Source organism: Muntiacus reevesi, chromosome 4, assembly GCF_963930625.1.
Source record: "Muntiacus reevesi chromosome 4, mMunRee1.1, whole genome shotgun sequence".
Classification (NCBI taxonomy): Eukaryota; Metazoa; Chordata; class Mammalia; order Artiodactyla; family Cervidae; genus Muntiacus; species Muntiacus reevesi.
The window spans coordinates 101551249-101567455 of NC_089252.1; the positions used below are offsets into that span (position 1 = coordinate 101551249).

At 33.8% G+C, this 16207-nt stretch overlaps 1 protein-coding gene across 25 annotated transcripts in view; it reads right to left on the minus strand.

The window, feature by feature from the left end:
- The window catches only part of SLMAP (sarcolemma associated protein), a 149786-nt gene that overhangs the window by 34872 nt on the left and 98707 nt on the right, over positions 1–16207 (minus strand). For 4 of the 25 annotated variants that reach the window (XM_065933423.1, XM_065933409.1, XM_065933422.1 and 1 more), the window contains exons 9-14: positions 15370–15510; positions 14237–14374; positions 13060–13228; positions 12920–12970; positions 12379–12429; positions 7876–7938 (exon numbers count right to left, since the gene is read on the minus strand). In XM_065933423.1, coding sequence (XP_065789495.1) covers positions 7876–7938; positions 12379–12429; positions 12920–12970; positions 13060–13228; positions 14237–14374; positions 15370–15510 — 613 coding nt within the window. Of the gene's footprint in view, positions 1–7875; positions 7939–12378; positions 12430–12919; positions 12971–13059; positions 13229–14236; positions 14375–15369; positions 15511–16207 lie in introns of those variants that run through there. The other 21 variants (XM_065933428.1, XM_065933413.1, XM_065933411.1 and 18 more) reach the window with 9 other exon arrangements.

The following is a 16207-nucleotide window of genomic DNA, read 5'->3' on the forward strand; positions in this document are numbered from 1 at the left end:
AAAGAGCCTCTTGATGGAAGTGAAAGAGGAGAGTGAAAAAGTTGGCTTAAAACTCAACATTCAGAAAACTAAGATCATGGCATCCGGTCCCATCACTTCACGGCAAATAGATGGGGAAACAATGGAAACAGTAACAGATTTTATTTTGGGGGCTCCAAAATTACTGCAGGTGGTGATTGCAGCCATGAAATTAAAAGATGCTTGCTCTTTAGAAGAAAATCTATGACCAACCTAGACAGCATATGAAAAAGCAGAGACATTACTTAGTCAACAAAGGTCCATCTAGTCAAAACTATGGTTTTTCCAATAGTCACGAATGGATGTAAGAGTTGGACTATAAAGAAAGCTGAGCACCGAAGAATGATGCTTTTGAACTGTGGTTTTGGAGAAGACTCTTGAGAGTTCCTTGGACTGCAAGGAGATCCAGCCAGTTCATCCTAAAGGAAATGAGAGCTGAATATTCATTGGAAGGACTGATGCTAAAGCTCCAATACTTTGGCCACCTGACGCAAAGAACAGACTCATTTGAAAAGACCCTGATGCTGGGAAAGATTGAAGGCGGGAGAAGGCGACGACAGAGGATGAGATGGTTGGATGGCATCACCAACTCAATGGACATAAGTTTGAGTAAGCTCTGGGAGTTAAGTGATGGACAGGGAAGCCTGGCGTGCTGCAGTCCATGGGGTCACAAAGAGTCAGACACAAGTGAGTGACTGAACTGAACTGAACTGCCCTGATAGCTTAGTTGGTAAAGAATCCGTCTGCAGTGCAGGAGACCCTGGTTAGATTCCTGGGTTGGAAAGATCCCCTGGAGAAGGGACAGGCTACCCACTCCAGTATTCTTTGGATTCCCTTGTAGCTCAGCTGGTAAAGAATCCACCTGCAATGTGGAAGACCTGGGTTCGATTCCTGGGTTAGGAAGATCCCCTGGAGAAGGAAAAGGCTACCCACTCCAGTATTCTGGCCTGGAGAATTCCATGGACTATATAGTCCATGGGGTTGCAAAGAGTTGGACACAACTGAGTGACCTTCACTTTCACTGCCTTATAATCTTCCATTTATTCCTTCAATGGGCTTATCACTACTTGACATATTATTAGTCTATTAATTTTTTTCTCAAGAGAATGTAAATTCCATGAAGGCAAAGCTATTTGCGTCTTGTGTCTTGTTCATTCCTATACACCGCAAAGCTAAAATAATGCCAGATAAATACATAGTAAGATGCTTAATAATACTTGCTGGATGAATAAATTAGGCGTTTATTTTTAAAGAGATCAAACTTGGAAAAATTATTTGAATACTTTCTTCATTCTAAAAAACTAAGGATTAAATACTTTAAAAAAGTTTTGAATAGTATCAATATTAAGTGCTAAATAATAATTACCTGCTGCTATTATCACTACTGAAATTATTTAAGATTATATGATCAGATCCAGTGAATCATTAGTACCCTGCAATTAAAATATTAAGGAAAAGATTATTGTTTTCAGAAAGGTTTCTGACTACCAGTTCTCAAACGTGGGGTGGAGATCTCAGCTATTTAGGATTACTGGAAGTAAGAGACCCCTCAGAGGCAAAACAGAACTTCCTTGTAATGATAACTGCAGGTACTGAAAGAACTACTTCCCATGGCACAACTAAAAGATAAAAAAGATCTTCTTTTTTTAAAATAAATTCCCTCTTTTTGAATGTTACTTTACAGAGGTAATCATTCATTTTCCCCCTATTTTAAACCATACTTAGTATAAAACATAGCATCCAGGAAGGTGCATAAAACACAATGGACAGGCTAATATAGTCTTTTTTTTCTTTTAAAGAGAAAACATCTGCCTGACTATAGTCCAAATTAAGAAACAGAACCTAATCACCACCCCCAAAGCCTTCCACATTTGCTTTTCCAATCCCATAAAGGTAAGCACCATTCTGACTTTTGTGGTACCTAATTTCTCACATTTCTTTATAGTCATACTACTCAAATATGTGTGACTAAATAATATAATTTTAGTGCTTTTGAACTTTGTTCATCCTATATTCCTCAGTGTTTGGTTTTTTTTTAACCTATTTGAATACTGAAAATCTTTTGGGTTTTCTCCCCAGTTCTGAACTACTGTGAACATTTCTTGAATCTGTACCTGATCCATATACATATGCCTTTCTGCAGAGAACCTACCAAGAAGTAGAACTGATGGTTTTAATAAGTTTGACAACATTTGAGAACCACCACCAAAGCACTTTGTATAGTCAGAAAACATGATAGAATTATAAAAAACCATCAAATATTGTCAAAGACTGAATAGAACAGAACCAAATTTATTTCTTGGCTGATAAAAATATATGACATAGTAGCTATATTACTATGTGGCACAGAATGAAAATGAGAAACCATGCAAACAAAAGCAGTTTAACAGAAGCACAGCTGTGCCTAGTTCTTCAAGAGCCACTTTCCTCACGTGACAGCTACAACCAACTGAAAACAGCAGATAAACTCAAACAGCACTGACCATCAGATACGGTGTCAGTTCCCTAGGGACCTCAAACAGAAAAGTAGAAGAATAAATGCCAACTTGGAGAATATTTCTAAACCTCAAAGTTAGGTTTCATTATAAAAAAATAATGGTATGACTAGGGCATCAAAATAAGTGCTTGGACCAAATCTTTTAAACGGCATGTATACTGGTAATTTAAAAGTTAGACAATTGCTAAATTATCAGAAACCTATTTCGTTAACAGGAACAATAAAGCTACATCAATTAGCTTTCACTATCTTGAAAATGGAAATAAAAAGAAGCTTTCAACATGAAAGATCCCCCTGACAACGATCTTCCAAACCCTGCCTCATGCTCCCTAGAAAGTTTTCTACCTTCTAGGTAACATGTATTTCTGCATATCAGGCATTACTTAGAGCACTTAGTAAAAACGGTCTCATTTCTCATAATTCTATGAAATAGGTACTACCATCCCATTTTATAAAAGAGGAAACTGAGGTTTGAAAAGATCATACCAGCCACAATCATATTGCCAATGAGGGATCAAATCAGAATTAACATAAACGTTCCTTTGATCCAACTCTAAACATCACAAATAAAAATGAGCCAAAGTTACCTAGAAGGTCATTAAAGGGAAATACAGCTAAGGAACTGAGATTAGAATTAACATCAAGATATAACCAGGGGACTTTTCTGGTGGTCCAATGGTTAAGAATCCACCTTGCAATACATGGGACTCACGTTTGATCCCTGGTCAGGGAATTAAGATCCCACACAGAGCAACTAAAACCCACGTGCTGCAGAGCCTATATGGAACAACTATTGAGTTTGCCCGCTACAACTAAGACCCAAGGCAGCCAAATAAATAAGTATTTTTTTTAAAAGGATGTAAAAATTAACAAATAGCATTCAACATCAAGCTGACAATTTATTTCCCTTCAGAGAACAGCAGCTCACATAGTAGAAAGAAAGCTTTATTATTACTGCAAAGACTGTTTCTGACAGGTTGCAAATTTTAATAATACAGACTTTCACAAGGTTATTACTTTCTGCAGCAAAATAAAACTACTTAAAGCAAGTCCCATTGTAGAAGATAGTCTGACTTTCTATAAAAACAGTTCTAAAAGCTATTTGTCTTAAAACCTAAGAATAAAGAAAAAAGAAGAAAGAAGATTGAAATTCAAGAATAGATTTAAAATTAAATGAACCAATTTCAAGAATACAGAAACAGATTCTTTTTTTTAAAGGAACAGTCTATGTATCAAAACATCACTGGCATGAATTTAAGACTATCTTCTGTGCACTTATATTGAGAGAAAATCTGGCAGAAATATTGGAAAGCTAGCTGACTGGGGAAATGGTTGGTACAAGTAAATAACAAATAAAAACCTTCCATTATATCTTAAATTGAACAACTACTCTAAGAACAAAGAAGTAAAAAATGAGCTAGTTTAAACTCAAATTTAAACTCCATTACAGTTTCCTGTAATGGGAACATTAACTAATAAGAACAGGGAACCACACCAAGTGTTTTCTATTCTTTGTCATAAATAAACTGCTTTGGCTTAGAGAAACAACAGTTTAAAAGATGAAAATTTAAAACTGTTTCAAGTACAATATGCAATCAGAATAAGCCTGAAATTGTTCAGAGAGGCTGATATCATAGAGTGATGAAAAGTAAACAATCACATGAACATCAGAGATTCAAAGCATTACTCCAAATAAGGCAATTTCTGAGTCAAAGCAAAGCCCTAAGAGAAAGGAGGATGGAATGAGAAAATCATACACAGATTGTGACTGCAATGTCAAAATGGGATGGGAGGCAAGGAGGGGAAAAAAAACTTTTTAAATTAGGAAATAAACAAGTAGAAATAGTAGAAATAAACTATGAAATATTAAGAGAATGACTTTTGCCTAACAATAGTAAAAACTATTGGGACTTCCCTTTCAGTATAGTGATAAGACCATGCTTCCATTGTAGGAGGCACAGGTTTGATCCCTGGTTGGGGAACTAAGACCTCACATGCCAAGAGGCACGGCCAAAAAATAAATTTAAAAAAAGAAAGAAAAAAGAAAAACTACTAAGTCATATAGAAAGCATTCTTTAAGAATACAAAGACATGAGGCTTATTTCATGGGACTTCTAACTCCATCATCAAAGCGGAGATGTCTCTGTGGGGAAGGGGCAGTTTGTCTCCATAAAGCAGATCTCAGCCAAGCTTCTCTGGCATCCAGCTGCTGTGACAAACAGGAGCAGGAGAAATCAGAGAGGCGGGCAGCAGTCCAGAAAAGGCTCTTTTTTACTTCATGCCCACCAGCTGATGGCGAGGCTCTACATCCCTAGCTTACCTTTCACCTTCCATCCTCTCACTGAGCACACGAGCTAATCAAGCAACAGAATTCACAGGATGTGTGTTTTTAACCCAGAAAGTATGTCTGGCAAGTACACAGAGCTCTCAGTGTATTCACACAAGTTTATATGGTAAACCCTGAGTGACTACAATTTGCAGGGAACATGGAATGTGGAGTTCTGCTTAAACCAAACTTCATGCCTCAATCTCTGAAGAAGAGACTTTGCTAGAACTTTATGGCAAGTTTTACTAATGTTACTTATCCTAGATTTTGTATGATGTATTTTTATACTGAAATTTTACTTCACAGTTCTGGAATTATGCAAAAGGTTATATTTAAATCTGTCCAAAATCCAATCTCTGTGCTGGAGATTAAAAGCTTTTCTCCTACAAGAGAATTAAAAGGAGCACAGTCTGTTTTACCATAAAAGGAAAACAAATTGAAGTGTGTTTTGACTCATTTAATTTCCTCAAAATCACCTTATAAACAGAGAGAGCCAACAATCAAATTGTTCTCTTACTGAGTCATACGCATAAACTGAAAAAAACTTGTCAATATGTTTAAAAAAGGCATGATAACCCCTACGAAACTAAACTATTTGCTTTCTAATTTTTATTTATTTTTTGCTTTCTAATTTTTAAAACATCAAGTGAATTTACAGGATACAAGCACAGTAAATAATGAAAGCCAGGTTCTTAATATTCACTTTTTAAAAGACTGGAAACAAGAATATAAAGTATTACTGCTCACAGAATAAATGCTTCTTGTTCAAGACTATAAATCAGTTCAGGATGCCTATTAAAGAAAATAATGGCAAAAAAGGTTATGTGTGCTTGTAAAAAAATGATCCAAAATTGTTTCACAAGTTCACTTGAGTAAGATTTTTGCTGAATTTGCTTTGCTTGCCATAATACTTATTTATGGCAGAATAATCTCTACAATGGCATCTTGTCATCAAACAATAAAAATGTCAAAACATAATGGAAATGAGAACAAATCAAACCAGAGATGACCCTTACTATGCCAGCTCCAGCTATCCAAATCTAAGAAGCCAAACAGATTTGGAAAATCTGAGGTACAATGGGCATTCTCATTAATCAAATTCTTGCTACTTGCCACGGAAACTCAGAAACCAAATGGATTCAGATAACAAGCTATACCCCTAACTAGCTGAACTCACAACCCAAACTTCTTATACTTAAGAACTCAGTGGATTCAAATGTCTAGAAATGCTTGTATTTTACTTTTTCTGTTCTTTGGTTCATTCTTTGTCCACAAAAACAGGGTTTTATATTCTCATTTTCCCCTCTATGTACCTAACGCATTTAGCATTTTCCCATGCCATTACATACTCTGTGTAAACGTAATCTTACTGGCTGATGTCCCCATGGAAGAGACAGCTGTAATTCAGAATTTATATAACTTCTGTTCAATCTGAATGTTTATCTCCATAACTATGACTCAATAAAACATATCCAAACATCTTTTTATTTATTTAAAATGAACACTGCTCTGTGTTAAAACTAAAGCTACACATTTTACACATTTTATAATAATATTTTTTATAATAATACTTTAAATTATTTTTGCCAACTGTAGCTTAGTAAACATTATTTTGATAATTCTCTGCTCTTATTTCTTTACATTCAAATATGAATCCCAAAAGTTGAAAATAAAAATAATTTATTTAAAAATGGTCACATGTAACAAAATTAAGTATAAAATCCTCCTAAAGATTTATATTTTAGATCATATATTCTATTTTTAGTTGGTTTCAGTGGGTACCAATTATTTGTCCAAATCCCAGTGTCAACTGCCTATAAAAGTGGAATTTAGTAATCAGAAGGTAAGAAAAAGATGTACTAATCTTCGCTTCATGAAAAAACTGTTAAAGAACAAAGAAATACACCATATTTATTAAGAATCTGGCTCAAAGTTGTATTAAGCTTACATTCAATATTATAATCTCTAAAATGGACAAACGCAGTTCTTCTAAAACAATTCAATGAAATTTCACCTTTCCTTAAAGCAGCTCTAAGGAGCGTAATATTTGATCTGTTGAATTTGTGCCTGCTATAATTACCAGGTGTGACTCTTATATTCCATGAATGCTCTTCAGATTGGCGATGTGGGAGCAGAGGGTGGGAGAGTAACCATACATGCGTGCACACCCATCAACTGAATTCAGAAATATTTGGAAAACCAACTCCTTTCAAAGAGAGAGAGCAAACAGGAAGGAAAAAAAGAGTCTGACAAAGTGTGAGTCTGATAGAGAAAAGTATAAACTTCATGAATAAATTTTTACTACACATAGTGACCTTAAATTGTTACTAAGAAACTAAGAATAAGACAACTTTGTTATTGTTAACCGATTTAAGCAGTCATATGATTTTCAAGTAAGGGGGATTTCACAAATTTTTTTGTTCAGAATTGAGCAGAGGTCTACATCACCTCAAAAGTCAACCAGTCTATCTTTAAAATATTATTAAAATCAGCCTCGTACAACTTCTCCAGGGTAGGCAGTAGGTGTCACACTGAAGGACAATCAATTACTACTTCTTCTCTTAGAAAGCTCTTGCTATCCTAATGCCCAAATGAAATCATTATTTTTGTGACATCATCTAATCATTTAAGAAATTTGTCCAAGAATTCAAAATCCAAAATTGTGATAGGAGTAGAACTTTAGTAAAACAGGTGAACGTTATTATTGTCTCTTAAGCAGCCAGACATTCAGTTCCTTGACATTCTATTTTATTCGCCATTCAATAATGATTTTTAATTAAAAAGTTTGAAACTTCATCTTTTTTGTGTGTGAGGAACATGAAATGCTCACCTCCATCTGTGAAGGCAAATGTAAGAGAAACACTTTTCTCACAAGAGAGAAACAGAAACAGTATGTAAAGAATCACTGCTGTCTGAAGATGGCCTTTGTGCACTTCTACCACAACAAACACATGGAGATCTTCATTTTTCCTCTCATTTTTCAATTTAGACCCTGACTTAATTAAAATCAATGTGAAAAATACTCTGTACTCACTTTGGCATTCTATGAACTGATGAATAAAAGTGCAGTCCCCGCCACTCTTTGAAAGCAAGTGCTCTAATAAAGAAAGAAACACCTTTAAGGATATAGTCTTTGTTGCTGTTTTTGAAAACCAACAGCAAAGGAAGGAAAACCAAAACGTTTGCACTAACATGGGTAATTGAATAAGTTAATCAAAGTTTACTATATCTGATAGCAGACATATTTTGGAGTTACATGAGTGAAAACTGTAATTATGTAATCTTTATTTGTACCCCTAATGGTTAGCTTTTAAAGGTGCAGTTTCTATCCAAATAGCTCAAGAACACCATTGTCATATATTGCTTTAAAAAGCTTCTCCCACTTTCAAAATGCATCTTTTTTCCATGTGATTTTAATAAATATCATTAATTTAAAAATTTCATATTTCTTACTGAATTGGTTTTCAAATGACTGTTCCCTAACAGTCCCTATTCAAAGTTATTCATCTAAGGTAAGAGGCAAAAAAATAAATATTTTAAGAATACCATAAAATAATGCCTTAAAATTGTAAAGAAACTGATACAATATTTTAATTTTTACACTTTCATTTCACAAGTAGTCTTTCCTCTTGAGTCACTTAATCTATACTTCATATACTATCAAATCACTACATTGTTTACCTCTGCCTAAATGATTAAAAACAATGCCTGTACATTTTAAAATAAGAATCTTGGTAAATGATTTTGCTCAGATTAAATACATTTTTCTCCCAAATATGTAAAGAGAATCAAAACCAAACATAGTCTAATAAAAGTTTCAGCCCTTTTTTTCCAGTAAACTTTTAATTACTTTGATTCAAAGAGCCAACTTCTAAATCTGGATAACATCCTTCAAGTACATATTTATATCTTTCAAAACTACCAGACAGACATTGGAAGTTCAAGTGTTAAAAATACATTCCAACATGATGACAATCTTGACGGTGTAGAAGCACAAAAACCTGGCAAGGACAGTGAGTCAGACTGACAGTAAAGCTTCTCTTCTCTTCACCTGGCCTCACCTCATCATCTCTACTTTGCTGCAAAGGCAGCTCCTACTCTGATCACTGGATAGCCTCTCCTGACATCTATACTGACAGCTTTCTTATTTATCATCACTCACCATCAAATCTCTCATTATCCTTTATCTAGTTACATGGTATGCAAATATATATTTTTCTATTTGTTGTTGTTGTTCAGTCAACAAGTCAGGCCAGCTCTTTTATATATATATTTATTTATATATATACACATATGTATTTATTTATATTTATTTATATGTATACATACACAGTTATATATAGTTTATATAATTGTATAGCTGCATACAGTTATATTATTAATATAGAGAGATACAATATAGCTTCAAGAAGAAAAAAAAGCCTAACTGCAATAGAAATTCAAAATTTAAAAAAAATCTAAAGTTAAATAAAAACAGTACTTCCTATGTAAGCTATGACAACATTTTCAAAATTCAAACTATACAATATCACTGTTAAATATGAAAACTCAGTAAAACTAAATTTTAACCTAACTAAAGGACTGTATAAAACATATTTGAAACCGAGTTTCAAACTAGCATCACAAGACTTCAGATGAAATTTATGAATGCAGGACAATCTACCATCACATACCAAGCCAAAAATCAAACTTTTTACCTACTCTGATGTTACTATCTGATTCTACATTAAAATATCTACTATATTAGTTTAGATAAAATACAAGATTAATATAAAAGATAAATATACATGTGACTTTCACACATGAGAGAAAATCTTTCAGGTAGTGCATATAAATGATTTGGATCATGACACTTTTAGTAGTTCATTACTTGAAATCAAGCCCTAGGGAATTCACTTTGTCAAGACTATAAAAGATGTCACTGATCATCTAAACCAGGAGTCAGGAATCAGATACTGAAGTGTGGGGGCAGGAGGTATGGTGATGGTGTCCTGTGATACTAAAGAGGGTTGTAGGAATGCAAAGAAAAAGTAGACACAGAAACACAATAGGAATCACGAGACAAAATGTGTTTTATTTATACATGGGTTACCTACGTATTTCAATTTTTTAGACCTGTGTTGTCCAATACAGTAGCCATTAGCCACATGTGACTACTGAGTCCTTAGAAAAAAGTTGCTAGTTTGAATTGAGATGTGTTGTCAGCATAAATTAAATATCTATAGGCCTCAAAAACTTACTAAGGAATAAAGAACGTGAAATACTCATTTGTAATCATTTAATATTGACTACATATTGAAATAATATTCTAGATACAGTGGGCTCAAGTAAATGTATTATTAAATATATTATTAACAATTTAGCTATTCTTTATTGTATTTTTAATACAGAAATTTTTAAATTATGTATGTGGCACTCAGGATAGTTCTATTAGACAGCACTTTTCTAAATACCATCTAAGATATATTCAAAATATGCTTACTAGGTAACATTTTAAAAATTATAGTACAAAGTTGTGCTTATAGCTGCTACTTTAGATTTAAGTAATCTTAAAAATGAGTTTACTGGAGAAGTATTATTAATCTTAACTTCTACAGACATTTTTGAAATATTCTCTTACAACTAAACTTGGTTCTCCTACTACTTAAAGAGTAATTTTAGTTACAATTATATCTAATAGCACATTATAACTACAGACTTTGACAATATTTGAATACTTGATAATTAGTCTCTAACTATATCACAAATGATTCAGAATAGACCCATCTTATCTGTAATCTACTCTGTAACTAAATATGAAGTTTCTGTGCTTATCCAGATATTTACTACTCAGTTTCTTTAAAGATATTCTATTAGTCACTCACACAACTACTCAATTTAGCACTAACACCTGCAAGGGAAAAATAATCATAGCCAGGAGTACCCTAAGGTATCCAAAATATTAATATCTTATTCAGTTTTAAATCAAGGAGTTGTCTACAGCTTTTCTCATTTAAATAAACTAAAATTGGAAAAAAATTGTAAGCTGTAATTTGACAACTCTAAATAGCATAAAGATGGTTTAGTGTACATAAAAACATTGTTAACTAAAGAAACAGAATGCTCCCAGCTTGAATTAACACTAGCTTTATCAACAAATACACGCTCAAGTCAAAAGGGTGATGGGTTTGAATGAGAAGAGTATATGCCAGAAAGAGAAAAAAGAGCAAAATAACAAAAGAAAATATAAATTCACTTAAGAATGAGAAGCTTTTAGAAGATGAAGATAAAGTCTTTTTACATATGTTTACTAAATACACTTTAATAATAGTGGTGCAATGAATATAAACTACACCTTTAAAAAGTCTCAAATTGAAACTCAAACTGAAATTTTAATGTCAATGTTATTTCACAAAGCATATATAAAATAGTCAAATAACAACAATTGATGAAACTTTTTTTAAATTTAGAGTTTCAAGATTTATTATACATGGAATATTAGCTCTTGATCTTACACCTCACATATACATGGTTACCTGAGCCTATTATTCCACTTCCTGATTAAAAACAAACCAACCAAACCAAAACAAACCAAAAAAGCACCTCCTAACTTTATCAGAGTTTAGATGCCACCCAAGAACTATAAAGATATCCCCTGATACATGGAAAAACTATTTAGTATGAAGTTTTGGGTACTGACCTTGGCATCTTCTATACATAAAAACTGAGTTGAGAGGCACATATATTTGCAAACACAGAAGATAATTTTATTTATTTTGTACTCTAAGCATCTAACACAGGATCTGGCATATAGCTGGTGCTCAGTTAATGTTGGATGAGTGGGGAGGGGAGGACAAATCTTCATGATTGAAGGAATATAGAAACCATTGAGTAGAAAACCCATGTTGCAGTAGGAAAACTAAAAGTGGTTATACATTTGTGGCAAGAGATAAACCAAGTTAACCAGAAAGAAGGATAGGATATCAAGAACAAAATAATTTTTCAGATGGCATACATGACTGACTCCCTTTTCTCTGATTGATGAAACAGACAGATAAAGAGAGCAGTTTCGATGACACATCCAAAGACTCACTGGACTTTTTTTTTTTTCCTTTTCTATTTTTGTTTCTTTTTTGGACTTTTAAGTAAACTCTTGGCCAGGAAGGGGGCAGGGCACAAATATTAAAAAACAGGGGCCAATTATCCCCATAAAGCAGTACTTGATGGAAGAAAATGGTAGTATCATCTCTGAAAATATAGTAGAGGGCAGGGGAAGCTATACTATGTTATATAAACCAACACTAAAGTTGAACATTATTAAAATCTTACTATTTCAATAACTGAAATTGCCATATAACAAGGGACATCTAACCACAGCTCACAGAATTAAGAATTACAAAATAAAAGGAAGCTTGATTTTTAAAAGATGGGATTTAACAGTCTATGAACAGCACGCTTTCACTCCAAACACTTAAAATTTAAAATCCCTGACCTCTCTATCCTGCTTAAATGGTAAAAGGTTATCATGAAAGAAAAATATTTAAGTTTTTTACACTACCTTTTTCTGTGCTCCCATTTATTTTAGGTAAGAAGTCATCAACTTGTATCCCTAGGATTAAGACAGTGTATCATTGCCTGATCAAAGAAAGTATTACTTTAAAACTGATCTCAAGTGTAACCATGGCATTTTGTATTCCTAGTGACATTAAGACTGACTGAACAGTTTAAATTTATTTTTACAAGAAGGGTTCAACTTGCCATTTTCTATCATCTTCGAAAAAAAGCTATAACTGCTTAGTAACCTTTCGATGAACCTCAAGAGAAAAAGGATTCTGCTGTTCATGTGTTTTTCTTATTTAAATACCTCAAAGCAGACCATCTCAGATGTATAAATTTCATTCATTTCAAAGACTACACAATGGTGCCCACTGGTGGCAATCAAGCATATTTTTAAAGGAAATTTTCTGAAAGAGGGTAGATACTTTACACCTAATATGTAAAACATCCCTCATAAAGAAAGCAAGTACACAATGTGAGATAGCAAACAAAAATTTAATGATAAAAATTCAGCTTTAAGTAAGAAATTTGGTGACACCTACCTAAGCTGCTGCATTCTTTAAGAGTTTTCTCTTGAAGATGTTCTAACCGTACTGTAAATAAAAGCCCAAGAAAAAGATATTTCACAGATAAAAAGAAAGAAAAAATTAAATCACATCAATTTCTGGATTAGCTAACTTACCTTGTAAAGCTGTTAGCCTTTCATTGGTAAAGTCATTATCAGCTTGCAAAGCTTCTATTTTTGCCTGAAGCTCCTGTTCTTTTTCTTCCATTTCATCTATCTTATGTTGTAATTCTTTTTTCTCAGCTTGTCCCTTCTGTTGGATTTCTTCTTGTTTTCCCTCTGCTATCTGTTGAAAACGAAAAAGAAAATCCAGCTATTTAATAAAATCTGACCTTGTTTTAAGATGTCTAAGGCAGGACTCCTTGTATTCACACAAATGATGTCAGAAGTGATATGCACTGCGTCATCCCTCCCGCCGTATCAACTCGGAGAGAAACACTTGTAGCAAGCAAGCAAACATAACACATACATAGATTATAAGGGTCAAAATGAAAACCATGTTTTTCGAGAGGGAAGTATGGTTTTCCTTGAAATTACTATTGTTTCAATTAGTTTGTAAGTTCTACAATGTAGCTTATTCTGAAATTTTAAACAAAATTACTTTTAGCTAAAGGAATCAAGCACTTTTTAAAATGACCTCTTTTTAACAAGTCTAATATTTAAAGCTATATAGGTTAACCATTCACATGAATAGGAGGTATGCTCTGGTCCTCTGTTAACAAATGGGTATCTTCTGGCCACTCAATCTATGGTGTGAATTACATAAAGACAGGTCTTCACAAAGTCAGTTCTAACATTTTACAGGACCAACATAGCATTACGTGTGGTCTGGTCTGTCCTCATCCTAAACATCCTACAGCTACAGGGAGCTGCAGTCCACGCATAGGCTTTGGCCTCCTGGATGGAATCACGTGAAGGTTCTCTCTGGGTTTGCTCCAGCACTAACTTAGCTGGGCCCTGAATTTGGGACACCTTAAAGAAAAGCAGGTTCTAGTTTTCCAAAAGTCTGAGTGTCTTGGGTTTTGCTGACTCTTATCTATTTACTGTTACATATTTTAAAATGCCTATTATGAACTACTGATTCTTTACTTTCATCCAAAGGAAATATGTCAGCTTTTACAAACTTTTAATTATCACTGGTAATGGGATTTGGGTTAAATGTCAACTGATTTATACTATATGTTCTAACCATTACCAAATTTTCCATCAACAACTATTCAGCAATAACTAAATTCTTAAGCTATTCAGCATGTTAGGGATTAATTTATATAGTTCCAGTATGAGAAATACATACCTTTAATTTATCAGATAAATCTTTAATCTCATTAACTGCTCCATTATATTTATTGGCTAATTCTCTTAATTCTTCCTGAGTCCGTTCATTCATTTCTTTCAGATGGGTACATTCATCTTCAGTATTACTAAGACTTCGCTGTAATTCAAGTTTACAGATAACTGATTTAGAATAAATGCACATTCTAAATTCAATTTATACAAACTATAATTCTATGGACTGTTCCAAATCAGAATCTACTCTTGACTTTATATAAGGTCAAGTTAAATAGCAGAAGAATTTCAATCTACTTCAGGTACATGCTAAAACAGAAAATACAAAGAACTTGGAAAAATGAAACGTGGAAGGAGGAGAGGCTGATCCTTCATATAATCACACTTCTTAAAGGTCACAGGGTATGACTTTTGGCCTTGAAAATATTTTAAGCCTATCACTTCTTAAAAGCATATTTAATAATGTGCACACAATCAAAAAAATTAGAGGACAATTAGCATTCTTCTTTCTTTGCACATCATATTAATGATCTGACAGTGAATCAGTCACTTTGGGATTGGGGTTATTACAGAGACTGGGCTTCCCTGGTGGCTCAGACGGTAAAGTATCTGCCCATGATGCGGGAGACCCAGGTTTGATCTTGGGGCTGGGAAGATCCCCTGGAGAAGGAAACAGTAACCCTCTCCAGGCACAATTTTCTTCTTCTTTTTTTTTCAGGCACAATTTTCCTCTCTGGAGGATGGGGAAGGTAAGAGTAGTGGTGGAGCTCTCTGCCTTAAGACCGACTATCTTCAATCGGAAGAAAAACAAAATTATATGAAAGGAGATCAATTCCCTGGCACATAACATGGTCCACTGTATGGAGGTTGAAATCTAACTAAAACAGAAATAGTAAAATTCCCTGGTTAGGCTTTTATTCCCTTAATCACTGACTAGGGACCATAAGCACCAGAACTCACATGGCTACGCTAAGCATTCATAAAATGAAAACAGCATACTGCTCCTTCCCACCAGGTAAGACAGGAAAAACTTCCTAGCTATATACTAATACCCAAGTTTGAAACGTCTTGAAATGCTAGCACTTTTAGGCTAAAATTGTAAAACTATAGTCTTGGTTAGTATCTATTAAGTTGAAATACCTCAACTTCTGAAAGTTTTCTAACCACATCAATTTTCTCCTGAAGAACCCGCCTCAGGGACTCTTTGGCTGTAGTCTCATAGTTGTGTTTATCCTCCTGTAATGCTATAAGTTCCTTCCGTAAACTATCTTCTGTTTGATTCTAGGATTAAAAAATATTGATAATTATAGTTATTAAGTATTTACCATTTGAAAAAAATAACACATTGTGATATTCTCTGAGTTCTATATTAAGGTACCTCCAAACAGAAATTATGTCAACTCTGTATTAACTGAAGCTGTATATAAAAGTTGCATTAGTAAATTATGCTCTCACAAGCATATTAACTCATACTTTCAACAGAAAAAAGTTAAAGTAAACTGAAAATTTCTCCCAAGTATACAAAATGAATGAACTATTCTATTAATACTTGCCATATTTTCTGAAAGCCACAATATTTACACTTATGGGCAAAAATAATCTCTTAACCTCTAAAGGGTGTCAAGCATTTTAAAACAATAACTAAATCAAAAGGAATAAGAGTACCCTGAGTAAAAAGCTGATTTCAGGTTTAAGGGAAGAAATGTACAAGATGAGTCTGGACTACCTTGTCTGATATAACAGCAGGAAGCTATTATCCAAGGCTGCTAGGGGGCTACCAGAAGAACTCAGGTGAGAACCTGAAGAAGGTCCCTGAAGAAGGTCTCCCAAAGATGGGAGAACTGGGAATCAATAAGAAAAACAAAACAGGTTTAACCCATGATATATATTTAAATCTCATTTGGAGGAAAAAAATCCTTCATTGGTCATTCTTTGGTAGATGAAAAGGAGCCAAACATTACTTTGAAATGCAATAAAT